Source organism: Argopecten irradians, chromosome 10 (assembly GCF_041381155.1).
Source record: "Argopecten irradians isolate NY chromosome 10, Ai_NY, whole genome shotgun sequence".
In the NCBI taxonomy this organism is placed as follows: Eukaryota; Metazoa; Mollusca; class Bivalvia; order Pectinida; family Pectinidae; genus Argopecten; species Argopecten irradians.
The window spans coordinates 23,731,937-23,747,671 of NC_091143.1; the positions used below are offsets into that span (position 1 = coordinate 23,731,937).

Genomic DNA, 15,735 nt, shown 5'->3' on the forward strand with positions numbered 1-15,735 from the left:
TTATACATTATATATTTTGTATGTGGAAATAACATTACATAAGACTGTAATTATAATAAGTTCGATGAAATTGTTTATTTACTGACAGACAGAAAATGAATTTACAATGTTTGCTATATTTTGTTCGTGTGGAACTGAACAAGTTTATTGTTTGTGTGTGAAAATATTTTTTTTCTTTTCAAGTACAAATCCTAGTGCATCGCGGTGGCCGAGTGGTAAGATGTCCTGACATATTACCACAACCACAAGACCTCTATCGCTGGGTTGCAACTTCCAATCATGTTCCCAGATACTGACCGCTGGTTTGTGGTAAATATTTTTTCCGGGTACTCCAGTTTTCCTTTATCAATAAACTTAGCATGTCTTAAATGACCCTGACTGTTAATAGGATTTTACAATTCAAACAAATCCAACACATGCACATGGAGAGAAAATGTGCAGCCATCAAATATCTTGTTGAATATGGGATTAAAATAACAAATGCTTACGTTTTTCAGTCATTCTTAATCTTTATTCTTTTCAAAGCAGGACATCATTTCTTTCGTTTAGACACACAACATATTTCTGATTTTACTATACATACATATACATTGCACTTCCTGTACATTTATCAAGCATTTTCTCTTTTCTTGTTTAATAACACAAGACAGATTCAATTCATAATTCATTTCACAGGAAGAACATGAAATATCACAGATAAATTAAACTGCATCAATCAAACTGATTAAATGTCAAAATGATAATATTACTTTGTAAACATAAAATGTATCATAATTATGGTAAATTTCATGGCAAATGGAATGATACCAAATAGATAACATATCAGCTAATTAACGATGGGCGGTACAAATGAAGCTGAATTCACTCCCAGTTACCTGTAGAAATGGAACTAATAAACTCTTGACCTATGGTAAGTATGTAAATATAAAACAGCACTATTAAATCCCAGCTTGATGATTTATGTTCCATGATTCACTTCATCAATATATTCATTCACATCTTCAACATATTTTCAATTCACATCAAAGTTTATGAACACTGTCCTTGAACATCATCGAGGGGGTTTTGTTCTAAAGCACTCAGACTGAAGCTTCTTGGACTGTTTTTTGTTCTGATTAAATTTAAGCTCTGATCAGCATTATCAATTTTCAAATAAAAGTCTAAAAATAAATTATAATAATTGGAATTTCAGAAGATTTTTCCATCACAGGTTTGCCTTAGCCTGGAATAGTTCTCCAAGTTTCTGGGCCAGCATTAGGTTGCCTTGTACCTTCAGCAGTCCTTTCATGAAAGCCTAAAACAAAACAAATCATTATTGATATAAATGTGTAGTTATATGACAAGTTGTCTTGAATTCATTAACAAACAAGAATGCAATTCTTAGCGAATGTTGGGAGCATGACAAAATAATGTATGATCCATTGCCTGCAGCCACCTATTACGCATGTAATGCCATATCTAATGGAAACAGCGTAAAGTTTTGTCCAGAAAGTATTGACGTAACAAACTTTTTGGCAACAAACCTTATATATTCACATAAAATATTTACGCATAGAGTATATTGTCAAGGTATTAAAAATATAAATTTATGAGAAAATGGATACTTTATTACATACTTGTTGTCCATTGAGCTTTCCAGTGACCATGTCCCCAAAGTTATCATCCGATATTGTAAGAGTACAATCTGCCTTGCCCTGCTTGGGCTTCCCTCGGTAGATCGCCCCGCCCGGGGTCTTCATGTCAGTAGCTACAACATAAAAGCAAGATGTCAGACAGCTGAATTCTTTAACACACCAAAAATGCTTAGACTTACTTACAATATGATTATTCAAAAATGAAAATTGCTTGATTTGAGTCTATCAGTCACCAGGGAAAGTGCACAGAATTGTATTTCTTGGATATAAGTAATGCATCAACAATCACAATGTTATTTCAATTTATTTAATTAAACAAATTATCTTTATGTATATCTTAGTAATAAGCAGCAACTAGCCTTATATATGTTTATTTATTTTGTGTGGATGTTTGGAGAGGGCTTATTTATAAGTTGTAAGAACTTGTGCCCAATCCTCTTTGTCAAATACTAGAAAAAGGCAAATAAATTATGTTTGAATCAATGCATCAATTAAAAGTCTATAAAGTTACTGATCATTGATGGATAACAAACTTTATCCTGATTCATTCCATACATACAAAAATATTTTACACAAGATATATAAACATTATACTGTCACTGAATTTTTAATTTCGTGATTCAACAATATTTCTGTATTTATAACTAGAAATGTCTATGATATTTGTCTTGTCTGAATATGAAATTTGAACTGGAAGGAGCAGGATGGTACGGGATGGGTCTGTCATAGGCTACACTATATCCCTCTCTCTCAATGTCAAGGTGAGACATACAACCAACACTTACTCCACACAGCAGCAGTCTTCCCTCCTTGTGTAATGTTAAACTGGAATACACTGTTGATCTTCTTAACCATAGCGGGATCACCTTTAGCACGACGACCAAGCTCCTCGAAGATAACGTCACTCTTCAAAGCTGAAGCCTAATATAGATGGGAGTAACACTATATAACAAGGTGTTTTCATTATAATCTTAAACTATGCACAAAACAGGCACAGTATCAATGTTCCTGCATCCCAATAAATTTCCAGCAGTTATACCTACAAAATGTACTCGGTAAACCCTAGCTATTGGTATAAATTGTTTGCAGAATTAGGCAAAACTATATGCCCTCTATCAAATGGCAGGACCACAGATATAGCTGATTCAGAAGGATTTTCTAGGTTTCATATGTTTCGTGAGCTACATTAACAGAAATTGACAATTTAGCCTTCCTTATATCTATGTAATGAAAAGTCTGTCTTGCAATCTTATATACATTTTCCAGATTCATGTATCGAGGCACTGGCTGATGATATGGCCAAAACTATATGCCCTATATCTGATGGCTGTCAATAGGAGATTTCAGAAAAGATGGCGATGACGTCACACATAGGTACATCCGGGCGCTCAAAGGTACAACTCCGTATATCTACACATAAACATAGAGGGAAAACAGCAGCTTGCGATGTTTGTTTACATTTTATTGTAATAAATAGTACGACAATCCGAGAACTATTGCGTTATTTTAATTATAAAAAGGGTAAATAAATATATTTAACAATAATATTTAGATATAAACATCTGGTATTTATATATTTTACTCCGTTTATACTCAATTTTCTACCGCCACGAGAAAAAAACACGGTCGCCATTAGACCTACGTATAAACATTGACAGAAGTTACAAAATTGACAGAAACTACAAATTAAATTCCAAGTTTCCCCAAATATTATACTGATATTTTAATAAGCAATTACTGTTTTCTGAGTCTTTCTTGGTAAAACACCTTACGATGTGTGATTATGACCAAATTAAAATTTGCCTTCGTAGATACCCCAAGTGCACTGCAGCCATTACTTACAGTACTGCCGAGATCCCGAATTTCGTCATTTTTCATAGTCACAAAATTATGTATTCTGGTTAACTTTTTCGTCAGAAATTTTGGAATTTAGTTTATAACATTCAAATGAGTCATTTTATAGTTACTTTTTATCATATTTTTAAACAAAACTTCGAGTAATTTAGGATTCTCGAAGCCGTGCGCAATGTGTCCTGGTCGGCATTTATAGTAATTACGATCTGCATTGTAGCTATATTCATAAATCTATATGTAGTCTATCTAACATGTATTCAAATTATTTAAAAGTAAAATCACCTCAATTCGGGACTTCACATAACGGCATGGAATAAAAGTGAACATGGAAACATGGAATAAACGATTTCACTATTTTATTTTTCGAGATATCGGCAGCCATACTGTACGTCTACGTACACATACATGTATATCACACATACCATTCATTTAAAATAATATATACATGGGAAATAACGAAATATATATATTTTACAAGTACTTATTGAGATATGTGTTGATAATTACGTATAAATATTATTAATTTCCCAACTATCGGCTGTTGCCCGAGGTGATCTACCAGCGAAGCCATGCACGAGCGGCCGTGGTCTGGCCAGGTGGTTCACATTTTGTTATATTTATATTAAATAGTGTTATGAACAGATTTTTCGTGTATAACAGAAATACGATACATTGAAATCAATTATCTATTCATAACTTTTTCACAACATGGATTTCTACGTGTGAACAAAAAGCGGGTACGTGTGACGGCCCGGCACCGCTTCGCAAGCTGGCTTCAACACTAAATCTAAACAAATATATTTAGCAATAAACAATTGTAAATATAAATGTCTGTAACCTCTGAAACAATAAGAAACTATTTTGAAATCAGAATTTGCAAGTATGAAAGCGTATACTTTTGTCAACGTATTGATTGTGTAGCAGGGATGTACGTATCTGTTATTGTTTTTATTAGTCGCCATACCGTGTTTGTACCTTTGAGGACCCGGATGTAAACTTTCTGTGACGTCACGCCATCTTTTCTGAAATCTCCTATAGCTGATCCTTGAAGACAAGGAAGATATTGAAACATTCCAATAAAACATCATTCATGCTACCTATTATGTTTATAAGTTGTGTTGGTATTTTACCTGAGGAGCAGACGCTGAGGCACTGGCTGCTGGAGCAGCATGGAAATCTACGTATCCACCAGAAAGACAGACATTTCCAGACTCGGCCACCTGTAACCATGGAAACGGTTTTAATGATTAAGGCAATACAACATCTGTATTTTTACTGTCAACTTTGTGATTTGTTTCTATACAGTTTTGAAGTCCTTGCAGTCACCTGTTTAAGATTGTATCTTGATCCTCGTACTTATACTGAAATCATCCTATTTCTTCAACTTGATAATGATGAAGCAGGCCTTTCATGATAACAATGACCCATATCGTACACAAGAACATTACCTTGACCCTCACCTTACACTGGAACATGACCCTGACCCTTACCTTACACTGGAACACGACCTTGACCCTTACCTTACGCTGGAACATGACCTTGACCCTTACCTTACACTGGAACATGACCCTGTTGCCCTCCTTCCACATATCTGTATGGATTGTCTGTCCTGGTAGAACAGGTTTGGCAAATCTCACCTAAAATTGAAACGTTCACATTGTTATCACATAAATCAAGAAGGCCAGACTGGAATTGCTTACCTGGTTAATTTAACAAAAATAATTATATCACAACAAACAATTCTCTAGTTAAGAATCTGATATAGTAGTGTAAATGTTATGAAGTTGTTTCATTCAAACTACTGTGAGAGTTATCAATAATATGATTTTCATAAATAAAGTTGCTTACATCTATTTTGCAATTCAACCAATTTTGGCCCCAACCATTCCGACAAAACAAAGCAGTGTGTCTACATACAAAATCATGTGATCCTTTAAACTTGCTGTGAACTTTCATATTTACCTTAATGGCCTTGACCTTGGTAACATCATTGTTGCCATATTGTTTGAGCACATGGCGAGTAGCATAGCCAAAACTACACAAGCCATGAAGAATGGGTTTGTCAAAACCTGGAAGGTAAACATACAAATATAATTGAAATTATATACATAATATCATTTCTCATAAGTCTTTCATGAGAAAAACTGTGTAAATCAACTATCTTAAGTTTGTAAATTCAGGTTTACATAACATATCAAAACAAATGCATGGAACACACTTTTGCTAGTGTGACATAAACACTCCTATCTTCATACAGTGGGACTAACATGGGTAACAGTATATCTGTCTCCATCAGTTTTATGGTAAGGGCAAAATTGTGTGTCCAGAAGTGATGCAGACAGGAGAAATTTTGCTTTTAAAATACTATGATGAAATTTTTATATTACTAACCATCTAAAATGAATGATAATCAAACATTGAAAAGAAAAGTGTCACTAAATATCACTAAACTTGTTTGTTCCTTTAGTCAAAATAGAGTTACCTCCCATAGCAGCAAAGCTGGGGTCGATATGGAGAGGATTTCTGTCACCACTAAGACGATACAAGGCTGCCTGTGGACAAAGCATATAAAATGTTCATTAATAATTGTCATAAATAAAGAACGGTTTTTATTTATTTATCAAGCAATATTGCATACTGAATTAATTTGATATTTTCCATTATAAATGTTTTTAGTAACGTCAATTCTGTGGTATTTGGTTGTATATAATTTTAAATGTGGTCTAATCTGGAAATGTCTTACAAACCACCTAATACAAAGATCCCTTACTAATATGTACAGATAAAGATAAAGGATATTGTAAATATACATATTTTTGTGGTCTTTAAATAATATTATAGTGTGTTTCTTGTTAATTATTTTTGCTAAAATATAATTGGGCTAATTACATGTTTTACAAGTGCATGAATTCATTATATATAGTGTGCTAACTTGTTCAAAATCAGTCTCACTAAAATTTGATTGCACTGAAAAATAAGTACCATATGTTAACAGTATATATCTTGAAGTTGAATACTGCAAACAACCCTCACTCAAGTTTATTTATGATGTAAAGAATATAATTATATACCTGATCCACACTGGTTGTCTCCACTAGGAACGAGTCTGGTTTCCTTGATGGCATTTTACCGGGAGCTTTAGCTGCCTCAGAGTTTCTACTTCCACCAAAATTTCCATATCCAACAGCAAATATGTTAAACTGGTTAAAACATAATTTCTCTTTCTTCTCATCAAAAGTATCAACTGTGAAAAGAAAGATTAATATGCACTCAGGATGATGAAACAACTTGAAATGGCATAGCTGTACTTAGTTTTTTTCTATTACATCTGTTTTTATAATCCCTCTTGAACTAAGAAGAGAAGTGGATATGTAAAGGGTATCTATAGATATTGAGTACATCTCCTTTACTGCATTGCATTACTTAGTAAAATTGCAGTTGTCATGGATACTTACTGTTGATGAGGATAACAGCCCCCCCCCCCCCCGACCCTAAATCTAGTTGTCATGTATACTTACTGGTGATGATGATGACAGCCCCCAAAACCTAAATCTAGTTGTCATGGATACGTACTGGTGATGAGGATGACAGCCCCAGAACCTAAATCCAGTTGTCATGGATACTTACTGGTGATGAGGATGACAGCCCCAGACCCTAAATCCAGTAGTCATGGATACTTACTGGTGATGAGGATGACAGCCACAGACCCTAAATCCAGTAGTCATAGATACTTACTGGTGATGAGGATGACAGCACCAGACCCTAAATTCAGTTGTCATGGATACTTACAGGTGATGAGGATGACAGCCCCAGACCCTAAATCCAGTAGTCATGGATACTTACTGGTGATGAGGATGACAGCCCCAGACCCTAAATCCAGTTGTCATGGATACTTACAGGTGATGAGGATGACAGCCCCAGACCCTAAATCCAGTTGTCATGGATACTTACTGGTGATGAGGATGACAGCCCCAGACCCTAAATCCAGTAGTCATGGATACTTACTGGTGATGAGGATGACAGCACCAGACCCTAAATCCAGTTGTCATGGATACTTACAGGTGATGAGGATGACAGCCCCAGACCCTAAATCCAGTTGTCATGGATACTTACAGGTGATGAGGATGACAGCACCAGACCCTAAATCCAGTAGTCATGGATACTTACAGGTGATGAGGATGACAGCACCAGACCCTAAATCCAGTTGTCATGGATACTTACAGGTGATGAGGATGACGGCCCCTGACCCTAAATCCAGTTGTCATGGATACTTACAGGTGATGAGGATGATGGCCCCTTGACCCTAAATCCAGTTGTCATGGATACTTACAGGTAATGAGGATGACAGCACCAGACCCTAAATCCAGTTGTCATGGATACTTACAGGTAATGAGGATGACGGCCCCTGACCATAAATCCAGTTGTCATGGATACTTACAGGTAATGAGGATGACAGCACCAGACCCTAAATCCAGTAGTCATGGATACTTACAGGTAATGAGGATGACAGCACCAGACCCTAAATCCAGTTGTCATGGATACTTACAGGTAATGAGGATGACAGCACCAGACCCTAAATCCAGTAGTCATGGATACTTACTGGTGATGAGGATGACAGCCCCAGACCCTAAATCCAGTTGTCATGGATACTTACAGGTGATGAGGATGACAGCCCCAGACCCTAAATCCAGTTGTCATGGATACTTACAGGTGATGAGGATGACAGCACCAGACCCTAAATCCAGTAGTCATGGATACTTACAGGTGATGAGGATGACAGCACCAGACCCTAAATCCAGTTGTCATGGATACTTACAGGTGATGAGGATGACGGCCCCTGACCCTAAATCCAGTTGTCATGGATACTTACTGGTGATGAGGATGATGGCCCCTGACCCTAAATCCAGTTGTCATGGATACTTACAGGTGATGAGGATGACAGCACCAGACCCTAAATCCAGTTGTCATGGATACTTACAGGTAATGAGGATGACGGCCCCTGACCATAAATCCAGTTGTCATGGATACTTACAGGTAATGAGGATGACAGCACCAGACCATAAATCCAGTAGTCATGGATACTTACAGGTAATGAGGATGACAGCACCAGACCCTAAATCCAGTTGTCATGGATACTTACAGGTAATGAGGATGACAGCACCAGACCCTAAATCCAGTAGTCATGGATACTTACAGGTAATGAGGATGACAGCCCAAGACCCTAAATCCAGTTGTCATGGATACTTACAGGTGATGAGGATGACAGCCCCCAGACCCTAAATCCAGTTGTCATGGATACTTACAGGTGATGAGGATGACAGCACCAGACCCTAAATCCAGTTGTCATGGATACTTACAGGTAATGAGGATGAAAGCACCAGACCCTAAATCCAGTAGTCATGGATACTTACAGGTGATGAGGATGAAGACCTCGACCCTAAATCCAATTGTCATGGATACTTACAGGTGATGAGGATGACGGCCCCTGACCCTAAATCCAGTTGTCATGGATACTTACTGGTGATGAGGATGACGGCCCCTGACCCTAAATCTAGTTGTCATGGATACTTACAGGTGATGAGGATGACAGCCCCAGACCCTAAATCAAGTTGTCATGGATACTTACAGGTAATGAGGATGACGGCCCCTGACCATAAATCCAGTTGTCATGGATACTTACAGGTAATGAGGATGACAGCACCAGACCCTAAATCCAGTAGTCATGGATACTTACAGGTAATGAGGATGACAGCACCAGACCCTAAATCCAGTTGTCATGGATACTTACAGGTAATGAGGATGACAGCACCAGACCCTAAATCCAGTAGTCATGGATACTTACAGGTGATGAGGATGACAGCCCCAGACCCTAAATCCAGTTGTCATGGATACTTACAGGTGATGAGGATGACAGCACCAGACCCTAAATCCAGTAGTCATGGATACTTACAGGTGATGAGGATGACAGCCCCAGACCCTAAATCCAGTTGTCATGGATACTTACAGGTGATGAGGATGACAGCACCAGACCCTAAATCCAGTTGTCATGGATACTTACTGGTGATGAAAATGACAGCCCCAGACCCTATATCGGGTTGTCATGGATACTTACTGGTGATGAAAATGACAGCCCCAGACCCTATATCGGGTTGTCATGGATACTTACTGGTGATGAGGATGACAGCACCAGACCCTAAATTCAGTTGTCATGGATATTTACAGGTGATGAAAATGACAGCACCAGACCCTAAATCCAGTTGTCATGGATACCTGCTGGTGATGAGGATGACGGCCCCTGACCCTATATCCAGTTGTCATGGATACTTACTGTTGATGAGGATGACGGCCCCAGATCCTTTATCGAGGACGTCAGCTATGCTGACCTGTGAAGTCAGAGTTCCACTGGTCGGTAGAGGTTTGTATAACTCCACATACTGCTCTCCATGTAGAATCTACATAATAGAAAAGTTATCATATTAAAGTTGTACAGTTACTAATCTCCTGCAGAGTTAAATTAATATAATGATATCCCTTTTCTATCACATCTGTCCTCCACACTATTAGCACAGTAGTCTGTCACTAAGTTTAGAAAAATATGAAGCTCTTTATTTCAGTTAAAATACATATAATGTTACATATTTACCTAAAATCCTAAAATAATGTTTCAAACACAGCTACATGGGGAGGGTATAAAATTGCCAAACAGCTTTTTTGAACATTATATCGCTAATGACTTTTTAATTATTAATAGTAGCTGATTGTCCAGGAAATAAATCCAAAAAGATGAGAATTCATCAGAAAGTAAGATATGTTTTATTTAAAACATCCAAATTTGTGTTAGACACCTTGGCTGGGTTGATCTGCATCCCGGGAATGCCATTTGTTACTACATTCTCCATTCCCATCTGGGCTGGGATGACAGCGAAGCTGGGCAGGACACCAAAGTCCTCAGCCCCCTCGTACAGAAAGTTCAGGTAGTCTGTGGCGCGCGTGGAGGAGCCAACTAAGTAAGAACATACATAATAAACAGTTAGCCTGGGGTGCAGGTGGAGGAGCCAACTAAGTAAGAACATAAAATGAACAGTTAGTCTGGGGCACATGTAGAGGAGCCAACTAAGTAGGAACATACACAATGAACAGTTAGTCTGGGGCGCATGTAGAGGAGCCAACTAAGTAGGAACATACATAATGAACAGTTAGTCTGTGGCGCGCGTGGAGGAGCCAACTAAGTAAGAACATAAAATGAACAGTTAGTCTGGGGCGCATGTAGAGGAGCCAACTAAGTAGGAACATACACAATGAACAGTTAGTCTGGGGCGCGTGTGGAGGAGCCAATTAAGTAGGAACATACATAATGAACAGTTAGCATGGGGGGCATGTGGAGGAGCCAACTAAGTAGGAACATACATAATGAACAGTTAGCCTGGGGCGCATGTGGAGGAGCCAACTAAGTAGGAACATACATAATGAACAGTTAGTCTGGGGCGCATGTGGAGGAGCCAACTAAGTAGGAACATACAAAATGAACAGTTAGTCTGGGGCGCCTGTGGAGGAGCCAACTAAGTAGGAAACTACATAATGAACAGTTAGTCTGGGGTGCATGTGGAGGAGCCAACTAAGTAGGAACATACATAATGAACAGTTAGCCTGGGGCGCGTGTGGAGGAGCCAACTAAGTAGGAACATACATAATGAACAGTTAGCCTGGGGCGCGTGTGGAGGAGCCAATTAAGTAGGAACATACATAATGAACAGTGAGTCTGTGGCGCGCGTGTAGGAGCCAACTAAGTAGGAACATACATAATGAACAGTTAGTCTGGGGCGCATGTGGAGGAGCCAACTAAGTAGGAACATACAAAATGAACAGTTAGTCTGGGGCGCGTGTGGAGGAGCCAACTAAGTAGGAACATACATAATGAACAGTTAGTCTGGGGCGCGTGTGGAGGAGCCAACTAAGTAGGAACATACATAATGAACAGTTAGTCTGGGGTGCGTGTGGAGGTTCCAACTAAGTAGGAACATACATAATGAACAGTTAGTCTGGGGCGCATGTAGAGGAGCCAACTAAGTAAGAACATACATTATGAACAGTTAGCCTGGGGCACGTGTGGAGGAGACAACTAAGTAGGAACATACATAATGAACAGTTAGTCTGGGGTGCATGTGGAGGAGCCAACTAAGTAGGAACATACATAATGAACAGTTAGTCTGGGGCGCATGTGGAGGAGCCAACTAAGTAGGAACATACAAAATGAACAGTTAGCCTGGGGCGCGTGTGGAGGAGCCAACTAAGTAGGAACATACATAATGAACAGTTAGTCTGGGGTGCATGTGGAGGAGCCAACTAAGTAGGAACATACATAATGAACAGTTAGCCTGGGGTGCATGTGGAGGAGCCAACTAAGTAGGAACATACATAATGAACAGTTAGTCTGGGGTGCATGTAGAGGAGCCAACTAAGTAGGAACATACATAATGAACAGTTAGTCTGGGGCGTGTGTGGAGGAGCCAACTAAGTAGGAAACTACAAAATGAACAGTTAGTCTGGGGCGCGTGTGGAGGAGCCAACTAAGTAGGAAAACTACATAATGAACAGTTAGTCTGGGGTGCATGTGGAGGAGCCAACTAAGTAGGAACATACATAATGAACAGTTAGCCTGGGGCGCATGTGGAGGAGCCAACTAAGTAGGAACATACATAATGAACAGTTAGTCTGGGGCACGTGTGGAGGAGCCAACTAAGTAGGAACATACATAATGAACAGTTAGTCTGGGGCGTGTGTGGAGGAGCCAACTAAGTGGGAACATACATAATGAACAGCGAGTCTTGGGCGCGTGTGGAGGAGCCAACTAAGTAGGAAACTACATAATGAACAGTTAGCCTGGGGCGCATGTGGAGGAGCCAACTAAGTAGGAACATACATAATGAACAGTTAGCCTGGGGCGCATGTGGAGGAGCCAACTAAGTAGGAACATACATAATGAACAGTTAGCCTGGGGCGCATGTGGAGGAGCCAACTAAGTAGGAAACTACATAATGAACAGTTAGCCTGGGGCGCATGTGGAGGAGCCAACTAAGTAGGAACATACATAATGAACAGTTAGCTGGGGCACGTGTGGAGGAGACAACTAAGTAGGAACAAACATAATGAACAGTTAGTCTGGGGCGCGTGTGGAGGAGCCAACTAAGTAGGAACATACATAATGAACAGTTAGTCTGGGGCGCATGTGGAGGAGCCAACTAAGTAGGAACATACATAATGAACAGTTAGTCTGGGGCGCGTGTGAAGGAGCCAACTAAGTAGGAACATATAAAATGAACAGTTAGTCTGGGGTGCATGTAGAGGAGCCAACTAAGTAGGAACATACACAATGAACAGTTAGTCTGGGGTGCATGTAGAGGAGCCAACTAAGTAGGAACATACAAAATGAACAGTTAGCCTGGGGCACGTGTGGAGGAGCCAACTAAGTAGGAACATACATAATTAACAGTTAGTCTGGGGTGCATGTGGAGAAGCCAACTAAGTAGGAACATACATAATTAACAGTTAGCCTGGGGTGCATGTGGAGGAGCCAACTAAGTAGGAACATACATAATGAGCAGTTAGTCTAGGGCATAACATAACATCTGAACAGTTTATATTGAAATAAGTTTTCATTAAAGATTGTAACATAGAAGTGTCCAAAAATTCAATCAATGAGTATAAAGTTCTACTAGAAACATTTATCACTACAGTAATTGTTTAACACAGAAGCTTAAGCCCCCATGTACAGACCATTTTGTGGACCAAATATTACCTTGACATTTACAACAAAAGTTGTTTAATTCTTTTATTTTAATCAGCTCTATGACATGTTATTTATTATCATATTTTCAATTATTTATATATTAATATACTTTCAGAAATGTTTCCAAAAATTTGAAAACAAAATGCTTAAAATCATACCAAACATTTTAACAGCCAATGAGTATTACTTTTTATTGTTGAGTTCACTTACATACCTCCAAGAGCGTACAACATTACATCCCGAGCAGAATAGGTAAAACTGATAGGTTTGGGCTTGTATTTCTTTGCTGCTTCCTGAGAAATAATTTAAGAACAGGTTGCACATAACTGCTTATTATATTATACAAGGATACTAACAGTAATTAATAATGCCTTGACTATAAAGTTCAGTCTTAAGAAAATTATTTGAATACATGTACATAGTTCTTCCATTAACAATCGTTTTTATGTATTTCATAACATGCTAAATAAAATCATTTCAATGTAACAAATCTAATATCTTAAGGTCTAATATAGATCGAAAATCTAAAGATTGATTTTACACTAATTTTCTCAAATCTAATCTACCGGTAACTTGTACTCACAAAATCTGGGCCAGTGGTTAAAGGGACAATTCAGTGAGGCTTATTCTATTACATAACCATGATACAAAATATGACATAAATGTATTGTTCTACATTCCTTATGAAACATATAACGAGAAATATTGACAAAGTTCACAACATATCAAGTATTTTGATTGATACCGTTGAAATTCCAAATTGTTGATCAATATGATTAAGCAGATACAACATATATGCTGTACCAATACCAGAGCCAAAGTTACCCATTTTAAACAAATGCAATACATAACCACAGAGGAGATTATGAAATTATTTTTATACAAGAACATGCCTCTAATAAGGTAAACACACTACTGTAAGAGCAATTTGAGTGGTCCTAGACAAAAAAATACTAATTTGGCAAGGGCCAAAGTTCGGCATACAAAACATCCGACCACTATGTGTAATAACGGACAGTAAGAGTTTGAATATTTCACTACAGTGAGCTTTTCTGGCATATCACAGTAAAACCAACTAATCTAATTTCTAATAGAACTGGTTTGTTTCCAAATATGTGCAAATTTTAATGTACTCTTAGACTGAATTATCCCTTTAAAAATAATCATCGAAATCAAGATTTTCATGGAGCTTATTCAATTGCTAGGTAATGTTTCATGTAATTTTCTATTCTGAAACTGAATTTCTCCACTACGTCGTATATGTAAGGTACTCACAACATCTGGGCCACTGCTAGAGGACACCGATCTAGAGGCAGGCTTGGATTGGGCTTCTACATCCCTCAGTATACCCATCATCATAGCTGATGATTCTGTACAACAAAACATCGTCATATCTCATCATCATCATCATCATCATCATCATCATCATCATCATCATCACATCTCATCATCATCATCATCATCATCATCATCATCATCATCATCACCATCGCCATTGTTGCATAATCATCATCATCATCAGCAGCAGCAGCATCACCATCATCATTATCATCGTAATCAACATCATCATCATCATTATCATCATCATATCATCATCACACCTCATCATCATCATAATCACATCTCATCATAATCATCATTGTTGCATAATCATCATCATCATCATCATAATCGTTATCACATCTCATCATCATCATCATCATCATTATCACATCTCATCATCATCATCATTGTTGCATAATCATCATCATCATCATCATCATCATTATCACATCTCATCATCATCATCATCATCATCATCATCATCATCATCATCATCATCATCATTATCATCATCATCATCATCATCATTATCACATCTCATAATCATTATCATCATCATCATCACATCTCATCATCATCATTATCACATCTCATCATTATCATCGTCATCATCATCATTATCATCATCATATCATCATTATCACACCTCATCATCATCATAATCACATCTCATCATAATCATCATTGCCGCATCCCATCATCATCATCATTATCACATCTCATCATCATCATCATTGTTGCATAATCATCATCATCATCATCATAATCGTTATCACATCTCATCATCATCATCATCATCATAATCATCATCATTATCACATATCATCATCATTATCATCATCATCATCATCATTATCACATCTCATAATCATTATCATCATCATCATCATCATCACATCTCATCATTATCATTATCACATCTCATCATTATCATCGTAATCAACATCATCATCATCATCATCATTATCACATCATCATCATCATAATCACATCTCATCATAATCATCATTGCCGCATCCCATCATCATCATCATTATCACATCTCATCATCATCATCATTGTTGCATAATCATCATCATCATCATAATCTATCACATCTCATCATCATCATCATCATCATTATCATCATCATCATAA

At 37.9% G+C, this 15,735-nt stretch overlaps 1 protein-coding gene across 2 annotated transcripts in view; it reads right to left on the reverse strand.

Annotated features, from left to right (window-relative positions):
* Positions 1–484: 484 nt before the first annotated feature.
* Positions 485–15,735, reverse strand: part of LOC138333440 (peroxisomal multifunctional enzyme type 2-like) — a 30,330-nt gene continuing 15,079 nt past the window's right edge. For both annotated transcript variants that reach the window (XM_069281817.1, XM_069281818.1), the window contains exons 12-23: positions 14,551–14,645; positions 13,490–13,568; positions 10,334–10,491; positions 9,817–9,940; positions 6,560–6,732; positions 5,971–6,040; positions 5,451–5,557; positions 5,039–5,125; positions 4,619–4,708; positions 2,420–2,555; positions 1,617–1,747; positions 485–1,294 (exon numbers count right to left, since the gene is read on the reverse strand). In XM_069281817.1, coding sequence (XP_069137918.1) covers positions 1,205–1,294; positions 1,617–1,747; positions 2,420–2,555; positions 4,619–4,708; positions 5,039–5,125; positions 5,451–5,557; positions 5,971–6,040; positions 6,560–6,732; positions 9,817–9,940; positions 10,334–10,491; positions 13,490–13,568; positions 14,551–14,645 — 1,340 coding nt within the window. In that variant the 3' untranslated portion in view covers positions 485–1,204. The remainder of the gene's footprint in view (positions 1,295–1,616; positions 1,748–2,419; positions 2,556–4,618; positions 4,709–5,038; positions 5,126–5,450; positions 5,558–5,970; positions 6,041–6,559; positions 6,733–9,816; positions 9,941–10,333; positions 10,492–13,489; positions 13,569–14,550; positions 14,646–15,735) is intronic.